Source organism: Lepisma saccharinum, chromosome 10 (genome assembly GCF_977018435.1).
Source record: "Lepisma saccharinum chromosome 10, izLepSacc3.1, whole genome shotgun sequence".
Taxonomy (NCBI): domain Eukaryota; kingdom Metazoa; phylum Arthropoda; class Insecta; order Zygentoma; family Lepismatidae; genus Lepisma; species Lepisma saccharinum.
The window spans coordinates 52,823,753-52,845,607 of NC_139238.1; the positions used below are offsets into that span (position 1 = coordinate 52,823,753).

At 38.2% G+C, this 21,855-nt stretch overlaps 1 protein-coding gene across 1 annotated transcript in view; it reads left to right on the forward strand.

Annotated features, from left to right (window-relative positions):
- LOC145993909 (inter-alpha-trypsin inhibitor heavy chain H3-like) overlaps nt 1-19,858 on the forward strand; it is a 212,628-nt gene extending 192,770 nt beyond the window's left edge. Inside the window, exons 8-13 of the mRNA XM_083129821.1 lie at nt 4,676-4,832; nt 6,423-6,805; nt 8,725-9,183; nt 11,433-11,496; nt 15,542-15,804; nt 19,719-19,858. Coding sequence (XP_082985947.1) covers nt 4,676-4,832; nt 6,423-6,805; nt 8,725-9,183; nt 11,433-11,496; nt 15,542-15,792 — 1,314 coding nt within the window. The 3' untranslated portion in view covers nt 15,793-15,804; nt 19,719-19,858. The remainder of the gene's footprint in view (nt 1-4,675; nt 4,833-6,422; nt 6,806-8,724; nt 9,184-11,432; nt 11,497-15,541; nt 15,805-19,718) is intronic.
- Nucleotides 19,859-21,855: the final 1,997 nt, after the last annotated feature.

Sequence of the window (21,855 nt, forward strand, 5' to 3'; positions counted from 1 at the left end):
CACTTGAGCAAAAAGCTCATGTAGGCATGTTGAGCTTGTTTTAAGTATAGCAAATCTGCTGGAGAGCAGCTCTTCCTTTCCTGTCCTGTCCGTAGCATAACCCCCACTACTATATAACTTTAAGCGCATGAGGAAAAAGTTTCCAAAACACAAACATAACGCAACACAAACAGAACATAATCACATAAACACACAATGGAGGTTATGCTGCACTCTCTATGGACATTGCAAAGTAGTGTTTGGTTTCCGGTTCATAGGAAGTGTTGAAAATGGCGGCCATGTTCCTGTAAACACACGTCTACACGCTTACACATGTTCCGCGACACCTTCCTCAATGTTTCAGCTGGAATTGAAGCAATAGTGTCAGAAATTGCTTGTCGGAGTTCATCCAATGTGCGAGGGTTGTGTGTATATACTCTTTCTTTCAGGAACCCCCAAAGAAAGAAATCGGGGGACGTGAGATCGGGGGAACGAGGGGGCCACAAATTTTTGGAGATGATGCGGTTTCCGAAAAACTCGCGCAACATAGCCATTGTGTCGTTTGCAGTATGGCACGTTGCCCCATCTTGTTGGAACCAACATTCACGCTCATCCTCTTCCAACATAGCCACGAATTGTTGCACCAAATCCCTGTACACATCGCCATCCACTGTGTCCTCAAAGAACAGGGGTCCAACAATCCTTCGTCGCGAAATGGCACACCAGACACCGACCTTTGCAGAATGTAGCGGTACTTCATGCAGGGCATGTGGGTTTACAGTTGCCCACATTCGGTTGTTGTGTGAGTTGATGTATCCACTGAGATGAAACCATGCTTCGTCGGTAAAAAAAAGTTTTATCGAGAACGGCCACATTGTTGCGTGTGAAAGCACGGAACCACCGGCAGTACTTGATACGCTTATCTTTATCTAACGCTTTCAGCTCCTGGACGACTTTCACACGATATGGGTGAAACTTGGCTACTTTCAGTGCCTTCTGTGTGGATCCATATGATACTCCAACTTCTTGTGACAAACGTCGTATAGATTTTCTTGGAGATTGCACCATTCGCTGACTCACGTTCTCTAGGAATTCGTGTGTGACGACCTTGGGTCTTCCACTTCGTTGTCGATCATGCACTGAGCCTGTTTCACGAAATCGGCGAACAAGATCGTACACTGCACTTTTTCCTGGCACCGGATCATCAGGGAATGGACGTCTCCATTTCTCCACACAACCTCTGTATGTCTTACACTCAAAATATGCTTCTAACAAAGCGATTCGCTGCGCTCGCTTAAAAGGCATTGTCGACCGACTGCACAATAATGACTCACACCACTGACTGTAATAGCAGTGCAGCTCTCTCGGGACGTTATCGCATTCTTCAAGGTCATACCAGTCGCTACTAACAACGTTGCCAACTCATGTTGCCTACTGACCTCGTAGCATATTTTCAAAGTATGAGTGCGGGGACTTTTCGATCGCACTGTATTATTTCTAGTTATATTGGCCTGGTTTAAAGTGCTAGTTCAGATACAATCTTTCTCCATATTGTTTAATATTGTGCAAGAAAGCAAATATACAGGGTGTCATTTTAATGGCGCCCACGGACCACGGAAACGTATAGAGGACATCAAAACAAACAACTTTTCTCAGTAACATTTTTCTCGTTGGTACGTCGTTTCGGCGCTACAGTCGTTCAAAAAAGCCCGTTTTGCCGCCTGAATGCTGGCAACCACACACATTATTTGATTGCATTTGTGACGTCATATCCCGTCGTGAAGCGATGCGTTCCAGGGTTGCCAGGAACACACATACTCTGTGAAAAATGACATAGCTACAATCAGCCACATTATGTACCGTAACACAAAACGAGAAAACACGTTCTTTAACCTAACAGGAAGTAAACAAACGATACGAAAAATAGTAGAAAGAAAATAGAATTCAAGTGGAAGTGGTCATATCGAATTTTGTCTCAGCTTACATGTCAAATATTTGCAAATCTAGTTACCAAGTTGGCATCTACAATTTAGTCTATCTACTTCGTCCTTCTGATACTATAGCTCTTTTCAGTTCTTACGTCGTGCGCTCTAGAAGCTGGCAGGGGAAGTGGGGAGCGGGGAACATGCCGCTGACCAACCAGAGAACAGACCACCTAGCGGTGGAGCCGAGAGTTACGCAGTTGCGGGAGGAAGCTGCAGCGCTAACTTCGTTCTGCACGTTGCTGTGTTGCCAATTCACCGCGTTGATGATGGTCTTTTGCCCCAGTGTTGATTCCTGTTTGTTATGAGTGGAATGTAGGATTAACATATGTGGGAGTAATTGTTGTCGCGTCGTGTATTGCCTAACTGCATTGTTTCTTCGATAAACGTGTATGTGGCATGTGATGTGACGTTTATTTGTTCTCTCGCTGTTCCATTGTGACGCGAACTGTGCAGCATATTGTTAGGGAAGGCAAAGACAGTCTTGAGGCGTCGGGTTCCACGTCATTTGAATCACCGCGCAAACGAATCAAAAGGAACAGTATCAGAAAGGCAATCGACGGTTGCGATAAAGATATAATAAGAATAATCATTCTCGGGTATTATGTAAAGGGTGAATATCCAACACTGAACAAGTTTTCGTTGATTTGCATACACAAATAAGCTTTCAGTGGAGAGTTTCGTCGTAGTGAAGGATACTGAAGCCTATGGGGTTCAAGTACAAAAAGAGCAATGACGGTAGACGATTTCTGATGGAGAGAGCCGATATAGTTACAGCCAGAGTAACGTTTTTGCGAAAAATGCATCTTCTAAAAAATAAGGAACCTTTGTCCTATATAGGTATTTTATTTAGATGAAACGTACATACATCAGAATTACGGCCCAACGAAAATGTGGCAAAATAAAGAGGGTACAGGGGGTTTAAAAGTGCCCGTGGGTAAAGGTGGGCGCATTATTGTTTGTCACGTAGGTTCCAGTTACGCTGGTTTTCTACAGGAATGTAAATTAGTTTTCAGTGGTTTTTGCGGTTTTTAGATACGCTTGACGAAAGGAACATCAAAGACGCAGTGATTGTAATGGACAATGCTAGCTACCATTCGGTACAGTTGGAAAGAATTCCTACAACGTATACACTTGATATCATACACTTATCGGTATTTTACTGACCGCAAGATGGGGATAATACGCATTCTCAGGCCATACGCGAACAATGGGACGTCTGTATTTCATGGTTCTTTCGATTTCAACTCCTCTTTCCCGCTACTCTGGCAACGCTGCAGTCTCTCTCTCTAACGGGGCTGTCTCGTTGCGCTGGATAGGTCGTTTCCCCGCTCTCCACTTCCCCTGCCAGCTTCTAGAGCGCACGCCGTAACAACTGAAAAGAGCTATAGTTGTCTGTGACACACTGAACAGTTGACAAAATAGAAATGAAAGAACTCAAAATTCCAAAGGTAAGCAACAGATAATATAATGTATATTCAGAGCATTATGAGGCAAGTGGCAAAAATTATTGAAAATACAGGGACATAAGTAGTACAAGCTCTAAGACGACTATGTGTTTATCTATGCACCGGATACACATGTAATAGTTTGTAAATGTAAACAGGGCAGTATATTCGGTACTGATTCATCATTAGTTTGTTACTGTGGTTGTACTTGTTTTAGCCGAAATGTAACAACGTGAACCTCGGATACTTCCGTTATCAGCACAAAAGTTCCGCATGGCATCTGGACACAAACCTGTAGATATCAACGAGATTTGCAAATATTTGACATGAAGTTGGGCGTAAACAGCCACGTGTAAGCTGTAAGTCCAATAAAATTTATTGTTGTTGATATTTTAGATGTAGGTGAGACAAAATCCGACATTGACATTTCATTTTGAATACGTTTTTTTACCATTTCTCATATCATTTGTTCACTTCGCCCTTCCCCTGAGATGACTGCTGATCTTCTGGCTAGTAGGCTATGATGTTCGGTCTGCTGGACGCGTTTCTCGCTTCGTTTTACAGCTAATAATGTGGTTTGTAGTTCGTCATTTTTCACAAAATTTGTGTGTTCCTTGCAACCCTGTCGTGCGCTATTTCGCCGCAGGATATGACGTCACAGGTACGATCAAATGTTGTGTTGGGTTGCCAGCATCCAGGCGGCAAAACGGTCTTTTTTGAACGGCTGTAGCGTCGAATCGACGCACCAACGAGAAAAAGGGTTACTGGGAAAAGTTGTTTGTTTTGATGTCCTCTATACGAATCTGTGGTCCGTGGGCGCCATTAAAATGACACCCTGTATATAGTATTGTAGTTTTGTTTGGCCGATTATATTTAACTCTCGGAATATAAATTATTAAGTGCCGTAACTTCCAACCAAATATGCTTCTTCTTTCCTACGCAACTTTGGCTTACTGCAAACATATGTTTAAAAAGTTGATAACATATGTTCGTATGTCTGTTTACCTACAAGACAATTGAATTTAACAATATTCTCTTAGGATAATTAATGTTGCATCCTGAGTAGATATTCTATCCACTGCTTAGTTTCCATTGATTATACCCAGATTCAATGCATAATTTATTTTATTAGTAAGCAGGTTTTCTTCTTAATGTTTGAGTTCAAGGCAAATGGCATCTTAGCAATCAATTATCTTCTGTAAACAATATGTCACAATTGCATTAAAGTTAGCACATCTGTAATACTCATCTGTGCTCCATCCATAGGAATGGGATCCTGAACGAAAGAGAGATTTGGATTCTGGAAAGACATCATATCCATGTCCTTCAGAGACCAGTAGGAAAACTGCGAGACGCTATCCTGCTTCACCACGGTTGGTAACGAAAACGAGAGAGTATGTGGGGAATATGACGACAGAAGGAGGTAAGGTTTACGTAGGAAATATGTTCGTGATAATAGCGCAAGTGCTCCAATGCATTAGATAGATTTTTCGCTTTTCGCTTTTCGCTTTTTGGAAGAGACATCCCGGGTTCGATTCCTGTTGGGAACCTCTCAAAAGGTGTTGAGCCAGCATTTTGAGGATACATGAGGGAGCTACTTGAAAGAAGTGTCGGACTCCAGTCTCGAACAACATACGGTGGAGGCACATGGCACAGTGGTTCGGATCCCACTTTAAACTGTAGGTCCAGTCCCGATTAGCCTTAATGTGCATAAATTGGACTTAAAACAGCAATTCAATCGAACGACATAAAACAGCGGGATAGTAAAAGCGGCACGAAATGAAACGTCTCTTAGAAAGTTCTACCCCTCCAGAGCTTGTCGCCCCATGGACCTCAGTTTTTCGTTTTTAAAGTGGCCCAACATTTGACCTCTTCTACTTTCGAATTCGTACATTCTTATGGAGCAACAAACACCTAAAACTTTTATTACAATTAAAGTATTTCACCTACCTACCTTTTGACACTGTAGAAAACTGTCTTAGTTTATAGACAACCAACTAATTAAAATCGAATATTAGTTAATAAATATAAAATTAAGTATATTGCCAGTAGAAATAATTTATTTTTGTGCTTGAAAATAGCGTTTCTCAGGTTTTTTGGTTTGTTTGTTGCTGTTGTGAAGATGATTGAAATTTTTTTGTTTTTTTTTAAAAAAATACGTATTCACTGTTCAACGTTTGTATCCTCAAATTGACATTTCAGAGGAATATTCCAATTTCAAATATTTCTGTAATACTTATTTATTAATTTGTTTATCCTTCGTCTTTTGATATTTAAATTATTTTATACAAAATATCCATTGCCCTGAAAAATTGGTATTCGCTGTTTTCATATTTTTATATCCAATACACTTTCCACCCTAAGTAGCAGGTGCGAAGAATTACATTAAAATGCACGGTACAGGAAGAAAAAAATAATTATAAGTCTGTAATATTTAACATGAATTATCGTGTATACAGTTCTTGACTACATTTAAGTGCAATGTTATATATTTGCTTGTACGTGTATGTGAGTGAGTTTGAGTTCTAAGTGCACTTTATGCACAGTTAGGCTAATCGGGACTGGACCTACAGTTTAAAGTATCATCCGAACGACACCGGGTGTCGAACTCAGAACCCTTTGATTACAAGGGGATAACGTTACCACTACGCCATCGGGGAGACCTGTTTGTGTAAGTTTGCATGTATGTGTATGTGTAAAGGCGAAAATGTGTGTATTTGTGACAAAAACTGTAATGCAATTTTGTTTATTTGTGTGTAAGGGTGAGTATATGTTCGTGTGTGTGTCAATATATATTTTTATTTTTTATTTGTTTTGTTTTTATTTTCTATTTTATTGGTAAGCAAATGTAATATAATAACGAAGAAGATGATTGAGTGGAAAAATACGCATTATTGCCTTAACTTTGCCATGTATACAAATTCTGCAATTCATACATGAACATGTATCAAATGCTGTTTTAAAACTACATTGTGTAATTATATAATACGTATACAAGAATTTTCTTTCGCAGAAACAAGCGATATACACAAGGCACTTCTGAGAGCTTTGGAAATGACCCAAGAACATTCTGAGCCTAGTTCAACAAACTGTACAACTGCCAAGTCCGTCATTTTAGTGCTGACAGGTGCAGAGCCGTTTCTGGGAAGCAATCAGACTCTTCAAAGGGTAATTGACTCCATCTCAGATGCCAATAAGGCGAAAGTACCCATTTTCAGCGTTGCTTTCTGGACATCCACCACGTACAGATTTCTTCGACAACTATCTCTGAAGAGCAGGGGATTTGCACGGAACATATACGAGGATGCTGACTCCACGCTCCAGGTGGAGCATCTCTACAAAACGATATCTAGTCATTTGGAACAAAATGTCAATTTCACACTAGCAGACGAGAAGGTTAGTGCTAATAACAGTTAACAAATTGACTATTAATGACAATACTATATGCTTGGTAATGTCGGAGTAAAACAACTACGCCATAAGTGAAGAAAGCCATATTTTCAATACCCAACTATGTCTGTATGTATAAAGTTATAGTGTAACAAACCGAAGCCTTTCTAAATCTGCATTCACCAGCAAGCCATAACATAATGTGAACATTCTTCGCTTATGAGAATAGGCGGGCCTCCCCCATGGCGCAGTGGTAGCGTCTTGCCTTGTAATCAAGGGGTCCCGGGTTCGATACCCGGTGGAGACACACGTGGTTCGGATCCCACTTTAAACTGTAGGTCCAGTCCCGATTAGCCTTACTTTGCATAAAGTGCTCTTAAAACAGCAACTCAAACTCAAAGCTTATGAGAATAGACGTTTCATGAATCGCTTTCTTCACTTTTCATTCTAAATTTCCTGGTATCTCTATAGATCAATTCAGCCCTGCAAGTGTTTTCACATATTTCAGGCTTTATAGAATCACAACGCGGACGTCAAATCGGACGTCAGTTTCAATCGATTCTGTAGGAGTTTTCGAACCATCCAAGTTTGAAAATGTGTTAAGAATCAACAACATGATGAGGACACGTACTAAAACGCTCTATACAAGATACATATTTTTCTCCATTCTTTATTGCTCTATGGTTTGGTTCATGGACACAAGATAATTATTGCCATCTTCAGTGAAGGAGCTGTTAGCACAGAACTCTGCGGCGCCATACATCCCGGGTTTATAATGTCCCGGGCCGCGCATTGGTGTAATTTGTGTGTCCCTTCCCAAAATTCATCATATCATTACTCATCGTCATTGTCGCTAATAGCCAAAAGAGACAGAAAATCTATAATAAGTAACAAAAATAAAATCAAGGAAGATAATTATTACTTCAGAAATTCTTTAATACATTCTCTGATATATGTACGCAATTTATTTACTTATGTAATTAAATTGAACTTCTTAATAACAGTAGTTTATTGTACAATCAACATAACGAAAACAAATGCATTCAAAGTTATATCTTTCAATCTCCTTGTGCAAATAACAGTATAGAAAATGTACTAAAACACGTATTACCATAGTTTACAGTACAAAATGTCAAAATAATGATGTTTTGATTGACTGATTGATTGAGTTGATGTTTTAAGTCCACTTTATACAATGTAAAGCTAATCGGAACTGGACCTACAGTTTTAAGTAGGATCCAAACCTCTATATGCCTCCACCTCCGGCTATCGAACCCGAGATACCTTGATTACAAGGCAACGATGCTACCTCTGCGCCATCCGAAAGGCCAAATAATGATATGCATTGTTTTCAGTAGCACTAATTATATTGTAATAAAAGTAAATTATTATCTTATTATTATATTAATTGAGTTTAATTGAGATTGAAGAGTAATTTGTTCTAGTTGATTAGTGTTGAACCATGATTTTTTTTCATAGAGTAAACATGCGATATCTACTTTTGTATTTATTAATTTACAAAAAGTTGGCATTATCTGGCATGGACGCAAGCAGGACTTTTTTCATGGGAAGGGCAGACACGATATTTTTCCAGGTGGCACAAACGAGGCATATTTGCCCCATCTACAGCATTACCCCCACAAAGATAACAACCCCATGAGTTTAAAGATACCATGTTTCTGCAACGCCCCTATAATAATTAACATATATAACTGTGACTCAATTGAAATTATGTTTCAGGGAAATATACACGTTATTTTTCTTCTTTAAATGGATTTATAAACAATTTTCACTTTACAGAAAATCTCTCTGCTGTATAGTATAGGGTATATAATATTCCTTATCATAAATGTGATTTTAATTGTCACGTACCACAAAAATTCTATCTTTATTCTAAAAACCGTTTCTGATTTTGTATGGATCAGGAGAACTGGGGCAATGAAATGAGTACCAAAGTCGAATCTCGTATTGGAGGAACTGACATTTTCGGAGGAAGCCGAATGCGTGTGATGTCGACCGACGCCTTCCAAGCGTCCATGTTCGGCCACCCAGCAATCAAAGGAATCCACAAAGCACAAGCGGTCATCCCTCCCAGCAGTGTCTTCAAAGATTTCTCCTCGCAGCTGCTTTCCAGGGCTATGGCCCCGGTGAGGAGGAGGCCGTCTCTGGGCTTCGCCTTTCCTTTCGGTGGATTCTTCCCTCCCAGATATGGACTAAGATCTGGGACGTATGGGAGGAGGAACATGAACTCGGTGTCAGCATCCGCAAAGGCTGTGTCGAGGCAGTTGGGCTTTCTAGAGCGGTACTTTGTATTCTCTACAATTCGTTCATTACTAGGTGGAAATATGTCACGGAAAGGAAAAGCTCTGAATCTATCATTAGAGGTAAGTATTTCTACTTACTTTTTCCATAAACCTTAATTCACTCACGTAGATTAATTGCACGTAATATTATTTTACGATTTTTCCATAACATATTGTTGTGATTTAAATTAATAACACAAAAATTATCAAATAACAGCGCTAATTTTAGTTTACGTCATTTTCCTACCAGTTTTGTCCGATCATGACAATGAATATAATGATGAATGCTTGGAAGTGATGAGCGGGCATAACCAAAGATGGTCAATACATGAAAGTCCACCACAACTTCCTGTAGCTCGAGGGTGAGTCGAACACCCCTCCAACTAGGAGGCACTTATAACAATATGGTTGCTAATTTCATTACCCTTGTATTTTTTTCCTACCTGTAGTAGGTGCAACATACTAATTTAAGTCAGTGTAAATTAAAAATGGCTGACACTTACATTAGATACTTTGTTGTCTAAGCAAAATATCACATTTAAACATTTCATGATAAGGATAGTGTTAGTTACTTCGAAGTTAATTGAAACTTTTAAGCTGAAGTAACTTTCTGATAGAAAAATGTGCATACAAGTATTTACATACAAACATGAATATACAGGGTGCTCGGAAATTCCCCTTACAAATTCCTAGGGCTAGTAGAGGGGACTGAGTAGACAATATTTGGAATAGGAACCCATGTCCGGAAACGTACCGTTTCCGTGCTACAACCATGACAATGTGTCGGATGTGCCTGTGTTGGTATGCAACCGGGTAGGCAGTACATGAAGATCACCTGATGGCACATGGCGTCTACCCTGCCGTGGTATCCTGCCTGGAGCCCCATTCACGTGCCTGTTTGTGAATAGGCCAAGGAGGTCCAACCGCGTGGCCTACAGGATCGCCAGATTTAACGCCATTGGACTATTTCTTGTGGGGTCGTATGAAGAGTATGGTGTACAAGACTCTTGTAGAGACAGAGGGGTCGCTGCACAAGATATTGACAGGGCACCAGGTGTGATGGAGCGAGTGCAACGGAACATGATTCGTCAGTACAATGTGTGCAACGACGTTGGTGGTCTTCACATCGAGCCACTGTAGTAGTTGAGCAGTGCCGTATGCGACACATCCAATGCAGAAGACAGAAACAAATTGTTGCGTTCCACTGTCGACACAAGTGTTATTGTGATCAATGAATAGTACATTTCTTTTTTGTTCCCTTGACATTGTTAACAAATAAATTTGTTTGTATTATGTACTGAGTCACACGTCATTCAATTCTGTACCTCACGTAACACCTCATTTGACATGGTTGTAATAAATGATTATACTTTATGTTATCAGGTGATCTTCTGACGTCATGTACTGCCTACCCGGTTGCATACCAACACAGGTATATCCCACACATTGTCATGGTTGTAGCGCGGAAACGGTACGTTTCCGGACATGGGTTCCTATTCCAAATATTGTCTACTCAGTCCCCTCTACTAGCCCTAGGAGTTTGTAAGGGGAATTTCCGAGCACCCTGTATATTATATACAGGGTGGCTCAAAAGTTCGGAGACTTTTTTGAGCTATTTCTCTCATATTATTTACGTTATATTATAAATGTTCACCCTTTTAAATTCATCTTTCATTTTAAACTAGAAATTGATATTTAACTGTTGGTTTGTAATGAAATGAAACAAAATCGACGATAGATATCAAATATTAAATCAGATCAAACATACATAAACCGGAAAGTTCACTTAAAGTTAATATATTAATCAGTTCATTACTTATTCAACGAAATTTAATTGCAGTGTTGGTAATTATATTGAAAAAAGAAGATAAATTGTAGTTAATAATATTTAAGTTATCACGAAAATGCACAATAATGAATAGAATAAAACAACATCTTTGTACAAAGTAAACAATTATGTTCATTAATATTATGTTCATTAATATTCAAACACCTATTACTTCCAGTAAGTCTTGAAGCTTTCCTGGCGACGAATGATGAACAGATTCTCTCTGGCTAGCGTCCAGGTGAGTTTCGAAGAATATACAAGATTTCGAGAACTAACGTCACTCTCATCTTCAGGGTAAAAGTGAATATGAGAATGACGATAACTCTGGAGAGCTTAGGAACTTTTCTGAACTCATCTTGTCGATACCCCGAGAGAATATATCAACTTAATACTTATTTTTTAAAAATTATTAATATGTAAAATCAAATTTGCTAAAATTTGTCGTCATGTAAATAAATGATGCTGCTACGCCTTATTTTCTTAAAATGCATTTTTTTTTCAGCACTCGTACTTAACTCCTTTATCATCTTTGGTCTTAGTCATATCGGATAAAGAAAACCTAGCAGGTAAGTTGTAATAGAGTTACAATGTATTTATATACAGCATGCGAGAGCGTTCATAGTATAATGTGAGTAGAAAATGATGATTATGATGGCAAGTGTCGTTATATTGTGCATTCATTTTTTTGCCATTTGTAGTGAGTGCTACAGTTGTTGATGTTGTTACTCTGTGAAGGGCGGTGCATTTCTTGCAATAGACTTTTCCACAGAAAGTGATTTCCTGTTATGGTGACATACCGTGGTCATCTTGACCCAGGATTTGTCTCTTTCGGACTACTTCATATGGGGTTTACTTAAACGGGACGTATTCTAATTACAAATCCAGGATCGCATCAGATATGTCGCTACCAGTCTCCCGATAAACATTTAAGAAAGAATAATGGACAGAGCCCGACTCCGTTTGTAAGAATGTTTGGTGTGTCGCGGTACTAATTTGCCATGGTTCATGTTCAAACATTCACTGGTAAATGTAATTTCTTTATGTACCTAGGTATAATCAAGCTCTAAGGTTTTTGAACACAAATTCTTTTTTCACATATACGTTGATTTAGTTGTTGTTTTAGTGTTTTAAGTCGGGACTGGACCTACAGTTTAAAGTGGAATCCGAACCACTAAGTGCCTCCAGCGGGTATGGAACCCGGGACCGCTTGACTACAAGGCGACGACGCTACCACCGCGCCACGGGGCAGGTCTTTTAACATATAATTGTGACTTTAAGTTACTGTTTGAACGCTGCCGCACCCTGTATGTATATAACTCATTAAGCAGCAAACATATTTCATATGGAAATAACTGTAGTATGATAATTGAAGTTTATCAATAAACATAATTTAAGATATTATAAGTTACTATCTAGACTTTATGTTAATTTCAGGCGCCTGAAGTTTTAGAATGTCTTAAATTTGACAGAATATCTAGCCACGTTAGGGTCCCCATAGGCTAGTCGAATTTTGTAATATACATTTTTCGTTTGGGGTTAGCACATTCGTCTCCACATATAGAGTACATATAGTTTTGTCTTTCCTAAGACAAATGATAGGAACAGTGCATTTCAGTTTAAATATATGTGAAAATGTATTAAGTAAAATGTAATGAGTATTGTGAAAAATATTATTCTTATCAAAGAAATATTGATCGGAAAGTGTTTTAACAGTTGGGTATTGTTGTTCATAAATGGACATATAATATAATGGAGGAAACTAAAACAAATTTCTAAAGCTAATGTTGTGCTAAGCTCTATCATACTCGACTGTGTAACAATCTCAAATATTCTTCGAAGTACCGTAATTAAAATAATAGCAGTGTTTATTTATTTATTTTGAAGAAACGCTGATTAATAATAAATTCGGTTCTGCTTGAATGGTACTGTGAACATTGATTGATTGATTTACTTTATTTAACTTTGAGTTTTTGACACTTTTGAGTAATCGCGAACATGAGGATAAATGGAGATAATATGAAGTAGATGAGAGGATAATCAAAGACACACGTGGAGAGAGCACACGGCACAACAAAGAAAAGAGGATTATCCTGGGCACGGACCTAGACGACAGAGTCTCATTAGTCTCAAAATTTCAATTTTCAAGTAACCTAGATTGCGAAGTAAAATAAACCAAATTAATAAAATCAATCATAACCAGTGAACTAGATAATCCACCGATTGTGAACGAACCCATCCGGACGATGTAAATGGGATTATCGTTCTGAGATTTGTTTCCTGTTTAATACCGTGAAACTAACGGCACTTACTGTTTATATTTTCTTTGTTTTTTCTATAATTTTTTATCCAAAAGAGCGCAGTTCATAAACTGACCAGCCCACATAATCAGTTTCAAGTATTATACCAATGTCACTACTCATGTAAAAAATAGTAAGTGGAGTTATTTTTAATCTTATTATTCATATACTATTTACATATTATATATTAGGTCAGTCAAAAAGTAAATGCAATCATTTTTTATTATTTTTCACAGCAACAATAGAAAACTTACAATGATATCATATTCCAACATAGTCCCCCAGCACTTCAATACACCTGGTCCAACGTTCCACAAGCTTTCCGATACCCTGAGAAAAAAAGGTTTTCGGTTGAGCAGCAAGCCACGTATGCACCGCTTCCTTAACATGTTGATCTGTGTCGAATCGACGGCCTCTTAAAGCATCTTTAAGTGGACCGAACAGATGGTAATCCGACGGAGCGAGATCAGGACTGTATGCAGGATGCTCTAACACCTCGAAGCCCAGATTCTGAAGAGTTTGAGCGGTGTTGGCGGCGGTATGGGGACGCGCGTTGTCATGCAACAAAAGAATGCCTTCCGACAATCGACCTCGTCGTTTGCTTCGAATTGCAGGCTTCAACTTGTTCGAAAGCATATCACTGTATCGTTCACTGTTTATTGTTGTCCCCATTTCCACATAATGTTCCATAATTACCCCTTCTGAGTCCCAAAAAAGTGTGAGCATCACTTTTCCTGCAGAGTGTTGATGCTTGACTTTTTTTCCGAACTTGTTCGACCGCTTTTGAACATTTCAATCCATTGGTAAACACCTCGCAGCGGTAAAACATTGTCACCGTATTGTGCTGAAAGTCTTCTATGGATATCAGCTCCTGGTACACCTTCAGACCACAAAAAACGGATTACAGAACGCTGTTCTTCTATGGTGCACACGGACAGTGGCGCAGCCATGTTTACTTGGCAACACTGCAGAGCGAACTGAAGTGATGACGTTGTAACCTGCCACAGGCGAAGACAACGATACTATCTATCGGCTTGCGAGCACAGAAAGCTGTACAGCCAACCTACGGAAGAAAACAAAAACATTGCATTTACTTTTTGACTGACCTAATATATATATATATATATATATATATATATATAATATATATCGGCTGATCCGATACCATCATTTGCCGATACCGATACCCTGACCGATTCATACAGATACCTATGCCTGTACCTATATTTGTATAACTCCAGTATAATATAACAAGTTATTGAGTCATACTAATTCATTACATCACTAGACACGTATTTAGAAATATAATTTGTGGGACTGTCAGAACCAAGTGTCCAGAAATAATAATAATAATAATAATAATAATAATAATAATAATAATAATAATAATAATAAAGGTGTTCATAATTAATAAGTTAATACAATATATGTCTATTCAACATAATAAGTAAATTCATAATTATTATTTTGTTATTATTAGAAGAATTGTAAAAATATGCTATAAAATCAGAGATACAACAGCAAATATACAACTTCTAGCTTACGAGTAGTTAAGTCCGCTAAAATTTGTACACAAACAACCGTCCTGAAAAAATTGAATATTTATGGTTGGTCCAGTTGATGAAAATTCCTGATCTCATTAATATTTTATGTATATTATTAAAGTAGTAGCGTACATAATTCTTCTTTAATACTGTCATTCAAAGCCGCATGGTCCCAATCTAATCTCGGCGGAAATAATAAATAATCTTGTGCTGGGCTGCCAACCTGTTTCAAGGAAGAGTGAACGAACCTTTCAAAAGGACAAATGTTGAGACGAGTTGTTGCTCTTCTAGAAACTCAATATCGTCAAATTTGGTAACGGTGCAAAAAAATTAAAGATACTTACCGATGAATCGGTATCGGTAACAGTTTGGTCCTAATATTTATGTATTTCAAAATACTATACATACCACATGGAATACGAATTCCTGGGGTAGATTATTTCAGGTGGGAATTTTTCAGTGTTTCCAAATCTAAGGCTCATCCAGCCTCTAAACACAAGGGGGCAAAGCTAGGGATAAAGAAGGTCAGAGCGTGGTGCTGTTCCTATCATTCCTACAATGGGCGAAATAGTAAATGTGTGGAGCCTCTAATACCCCATCCCTTTGTTGCATTGTGCAACTCAAGATTTTTACATTTTTATCTTACATGGAGAGCAGGCAAAAAATAAAAAGATAGCAATAATATATTTATATGTAATAAAACTTAAGTACAATATTGAAAGACGAGTAAAAAAATATCTTAACAAAAAAATATGTTTTTACCGTTTAAGGTGTTTCTCTAGTACACACTGCAAAGAGAAGTAAAAGCAAAGAAAATCCCGTGGGTAACAATCTAAGAATGTATAATCAACGAATGATGAGATTAGACAAAGAGAAAATCCTAGATAAATGCATCGAAGGAACAACAGGCAAAGCAACAAGTTATGGCAGTAATGGCAACAAAGAAGAAATGGAAGAGAGGAGATCAAGATTACGCCAAGAGAACAGAAAGAGAAGCAGAAATTTCACGAAGAAACCATGATTGTGTCTACAGGTAAGTATCAAGAACTTTCACAACTGAAAAATACGCTACCGTTCAGGAAAATTGCAACACCTCGAAGGGATCATGTGAATTGGATTAAATATATCCCACATATTACTAATAAGAGCGTACTTATAAATGATTAGAGTTTTAGACCAATATTACATGAAAAATTCAGTATCTCGTGAAGCATCTATGAGCTGCATGAAGAGCTACCATATGGCGTGGAATCGCATCCAAGAGGCTTTACATACGTTTCTGAGAAATGTGTACCAGGCTGCTTGTATGCGAGTTCACAGTTCATTGGCACTAGCTTCTGGGGGACTTTGACTGACTATTTGCCTAGCAACCATATCTCAAACATTTTCAATAGGCGACATGTCAGCCATCTGTCGTGTTGAATAGAAGCCTTGAACATTCCTAGCAACATGTGATGGGCCATTGTCCTGCTGGAATATTGTGTCAATGGGCGAGTATAACTTCTGATTCTACAAATTGCTTCATGTAGTGGTTCCTGTTGAGAATACCCTCAATTAGTACCAGTCAAGATTGCGAATATACCCCACGGCGCCCCTTATTATCACACCTGCCGTACGGCCAGTATGAGGCTACAAGATAGTACTAACACCAATATCATGTAATGCGTATGCGGGCATCATCATAACCCAAGATGTTGCCAACCCGCACATCACGAGCACATTGTAGCCTTAGGCGTCGATGGTTCAGAGTTAGGAGAATCGGCTGCAAAGGAATGCGTACAGCCAGTCCTCTGTGGAGAAGACGCCGACTAATTGCAGAAGCAGATGCCGTTGAATTGTTCAAGCTGACAATGCCACAGATGTTGCAGTGCCAGTTGTGGTAACACTTGTGATGAACCTGTGTGGTGTCATCCTCTGCTGGCGACACATTTCGTGATCTACTCTCAGATTTTCAATATGTCGGGTTCTCGTTGGCTCACTGTTTCCAAGCTCACATCACGATAGTATCTTCATAGATCCGCTGATTAAGGAGGGGGGGGGGGGAACCTCATCCCATCTCACTGTTTTATTGTGTTGATGGGTACCAACACAATATATAGTGTGTGTTCAGATCCACCGAAAATCACATTATTAGATGAATTAGAGCTTCCGTGCCACAAAAGTGTTCAGACTAATTTACATGTAAACATGATATCGTGCAGCAGATTCAAAACAACTACACACAATTTATTCATTTCCGATGTGTGACCAATTTATTCTGCCTCCACATAGGTGTAACGTAACCAGGCTAACGAATAGAATGTGTGTCTTAATAACAAGTACCTATTTTGCTGGAAAACGAAGTGAGATAGGCCAATTACATAGGAAATAAACCTGCCGTAGTTGCTGGGAACTTTTGTCTCCTAGCAAATGCTTTTTTTTAAAAAAATAATAATATTGTTTAATAACAGTAATAATATTTCTCTACACTAAGAAAATAAATGAGAATATTAGCAGGGACAAAGTTCCCCTCATGACCTTTCCCCCCTCCCCGCGTACGCCTATGCTTTGAAGCCCATTACGTGCAGCAATGTAGAGGTAAAATACATCTTCACGCAGACCTATCAATCGTCTCAATTCAAGCACTGTTGTTTGTTTGCATTGCACATACTACGTTGCTACTTCAGAAGGAACGTTTACAGCTCGCTGACAGTGATACACTACTTCTCTGACTACAGCCCTCTGTTTATGAGCTTAACACAACAGCTCAGAAAGCTTTGCTACGCCCTGACATCCGCAATCACTCTCTAATTCTAATCATTTGCATGTCTTACTCTGATTTGCATTTCCTGTAAATTTCACGTTTTTACCATCATTCTTTCATGGTGTTGCAATTTTCACAAACAGTTGGTTATATTCGAATATTAATTTTTGCTTAGGAAATATGCAAATAAAATATAAGTTAATGTAATTAAAACTAACTTAGTTCTAATACATATACCCGAAAGTATTTTGAATCTTGCGAAGATTCGGCCTGAAATAAAAATAATAATGCACGAATGTTAAACTCTCAATTACACTAATTTTGTGGCTTTTTACGTCCTTCTCATGTTACTATCAACGTATTTTATGCCACAAGTATTACTCATTGCGAAATTTGAACAGAACTAGACGATGTCAGCTAATTATGTCAGTTACTTGCTGAAGAAGAGACAAAATTTAACATTATACTCCAGTAGAAACAAACAAGTACAGTACAATAACATACATTCCTGTGTCAATAACTTCCCTACTAGTTGGATTTTTTAGAAGATGATAAATAAGGGACTATATCAATACTTACATTGGAACAACCTACTGACGGTCAGAGAGTTCGCTTTCAGAAGAAAAGTAAACGCAATTTCTCGTGCACGAGCTCTCAAATAATTGGCTTCAGATAGGTTAGAAATAAGTAAAAGCTTAATTTATTATTAAAATTATTCAATTTATTTATTCAATCGCAGTATCAGTACATCAGTAAGCAACTCCATATAGTATATAACAGTTTAAATATGACTCAGAGTAACAAGTTTATTTTATTTTTAATATTTCTAGGTAATGCTACATAAAATTGCCAACGAAGTTCTTGGGTTTCTGTTCCGGTCTGGGCATGGCTGTCCATTCACCAATTTTATTTAATCGTCATTCATGCTTACGTCACGATTAATCGAAAGTGAGAGCAAAGCAACAATAATATTAAAAAAATACAAATAAAACTACTCAAGCACACTAAATTTGGTTCTAGATATACACACAGACACACACATACACACAGGAATATGAGGCCTCCCCGACGCAGTGGTAGCGTCGTCGCCTTCTGATCAAGGGGTTCCGGGTTCGATACCCGGAGGAGGTACATAGTGGTTCGGTTCCTACTTTTAAACTATAATTACAGTCCCAATTAGGCTTTCAGTGCATAAAGTGGACTTAAGAAACAAAAATTCAATCAATTCAACACACTCAGATGACTGATGACTACTATAAACATCAAGCGAAACAACTCAAGCAGTTTTGATTTGTCTGCAGTTACCTGCATCTTATCTACAAATGAGGGTTCTACAAAGGGTCCGTTTCTCTGTGGTTTATAAAATTAACAGAAATAATATTACAAAATTAGAGGAAAAGGAAAAATGAGTTATTTGTAGTATCCGAAATACGAAACCTCCTGTATAAGTAAGGAAGAAGTTCAACTACATACTCTTGAATCAAGACGAAAATACGGTTTCCTACAAAACATTCATGGCGGAATTCACACGTTCCAAGAATTCATAAGGCATAAAGTAATTATCCATTATAATGTACATTATCGATCGTATAAAACAAAATGATCAATTTTATAGAAAAATTTAAAATGGTAACCTATTGATACTGACAGAGTGCCTGAGTTACTTTATCGCCTCTCTCCCAAATACTAACCTCGAATGTGTTCATGTATCTTTCCCGCTTCTAATATTTTTTTTAATGAATCAAATTTGTAATTCATAATATATAGTTCCCGACATTTTGTTTGTTTATAAATTACACGTGTAACACTGTAGCATAAAACATGGAAGTACGTAGCGCAAGGAACTGTTCTATGTACTGTAAGTAGGAAAATAGCAAAATGTAAGCTGTAAGCTTAATGTTAACCCTACTACAAATAATTCAATAAATAATTATGGAGTTTTGTGTCAAACAGATACCTTGGAACTGACGCTGTTACGGTTTCTCTCACACTTATCAATGGTTCCAGAGAAAATAATATGAATATGAACATCAAGTTCATAGCATAAAATATCATTTTGAAACAATGTGACTGATTCCAGACATAATAATATTTTTACCAACGGATAGTTAATATAAGGATTAATGATAATGTGGGTTGTTAACAACTATATCAAACTTTTCACACTGGCAAAATCAAGGCTATTATTATGTTTTTATTTCCAGAAATTGGTAATTTTAAAATCAAATTATACGCCTTTCAACTGGAAACAAGAAGACTATATTTATGTTCATCACATAAAAAGTTAATGAATTTTTGTAAAAAAGAACTTTAAAATTCCAATAAATAACTATATCGTGTAGATGGTATATTATTTAGTTTAACAGTATAACTCTCTTATTCGAAATCGAAAAGGAATGATCAGAGCTCTTGAGAAAATAATTGTGATCTAATGAACAACACATGACTCGCTTTTCCAACCGAGTTCCTGTGACGACGCTGAAAGTAATACGAATTGAAATATTCTCGGTGTAAAGTTACTGACGTAACCGTGTTACGTCAGTAACGCTAGTATCTGGTCCTTTATTGTAGAAATATATGTAAAACTTATATTATTTGGTTGGTAATTTTGTTCTTTAGAACATGCATTGGCAGTTTCTGTTTACAGCTAATAGTTTGAACATAATAACAATTTCAGTATAATTTCTGTTACCGACGTAACAAGAAAAGTGTCCGTGTTTAATGGGAAAGTTAAACATGATGATGTCCTTGCAATGTTCAAATTTTTCGATGAAAATTAACATTCACCTTTGGTTTCCACGAGGTAATACTTGTTTTCAGGCTATGCGGTAAATAAATCCTCTCAAAATCTTACTATAACAACCTGCAATAATGCTGATTAATAATAATTAATAACACGTACAGGTATCTCAAAGAAGATAGTCTTCTGGGTCACATGAAAGAATGTAGGTCCAAAAAGTAACTGAAATGAAAATTTAAGATACTGTAAATGTATGCCATAGCTACTAAGAATTGTACAGAAAATTCAATTTTTTTTAAGCCTAGTATCCTATTTCCTGTGGAATTGCCCAATAGGATGACTAATGACATAACTTCGCCTCACAAGAACTGTACTGTGTGTGTCGGGCCCCTTAAGATCCAGGCTCCACATGTATGAATCCGGAAATGGACAGTACTCGAAGTGAGGGCATTATACCCTTACTAGCATAATTTTCGAAAAGCATCCCAAAAGCTGTCTCATCGTCACCATGTTAGACAGCATGACCATCCCCCAGCAAACAGCAAGGATCGACTAAACATCCACTCAGCTGACATTCTTCATTTCAATCACTCGGCGTGGATATCATCAAAATAATCCTATAAGAACCAAACAAAAATCTCTATGTGTTTTCGATCTTATTAATTACATTGCCTTGGGAGAATAGAGCCACAACACAACAACCCCCACCCTCCCTTCCACGCAGGTTTGAACCTGCTCAGTCGTGTCTGAGTGTTGCTAGAGTGATGAGCGAACAGAAGGTGAGACGAAGCGTGGAACAACGCATTGTGATCAAATTTCTCGTTGGATAAAACGTCCGGTCATCTGAAATTTTGCAGAAACTCAAACAACAATATGGGGAAGAGTGTCTCTCACGAACCCATTTGTTTTAGTGGTGTAAGTACTTCAGAGAGGGAAGAGAGCCCGTGGAGAATGAGTCCTAGCAGTCATCACGTAGGTTGCGGCATACGGTTCTCCCAGACTCAAGAAAGCGCGGAGGACCTGTTCGGTAGGAAAAGTTATGGCAACGTTTTATTGGGACTGACAGGAGGATATCCATATAGACTTTCTTACAGATGCCAGAACAGTCACTGCAGCTTATTACTCAGAACTCCTCACAACAGTAATGAAGGAAAAGATCCCATCCAAGCGGAAGAGAGGTGCAAAGCGGGTAGCCTTCCTTCAAGACAATGCACGGACTCATACAGCCAAAACAACTATGGCAACCCTCAGCAAATTGAAATGAGACCTTCTGCTTGTTTGAAAGGCTTAAATCAGACTTGGAAGGCATGCGGTTTGTGGATAACGACGCCGTCATCTGCAGTGTTGCGGAGAGGATACACAGCTAACCGAAAAACTTTTATGAAAAGGGCATTAAGATGCTTCCAGAACGTTGGAAAAAATGTATGGACTCTGGAGTTCGTGAAGTGAAGTGAAACCATCTACGAGGTGTGACAATGTTACAATGATACAATGTTTTGTTCCGTAATCGCAGTTCGTGGGCGCTCTGTACGTTCATTGTCATCCACACTGTCCCATCCCTAGGAAAACTGCTTATTCCATTAAAATACGCTTGTCCTAGA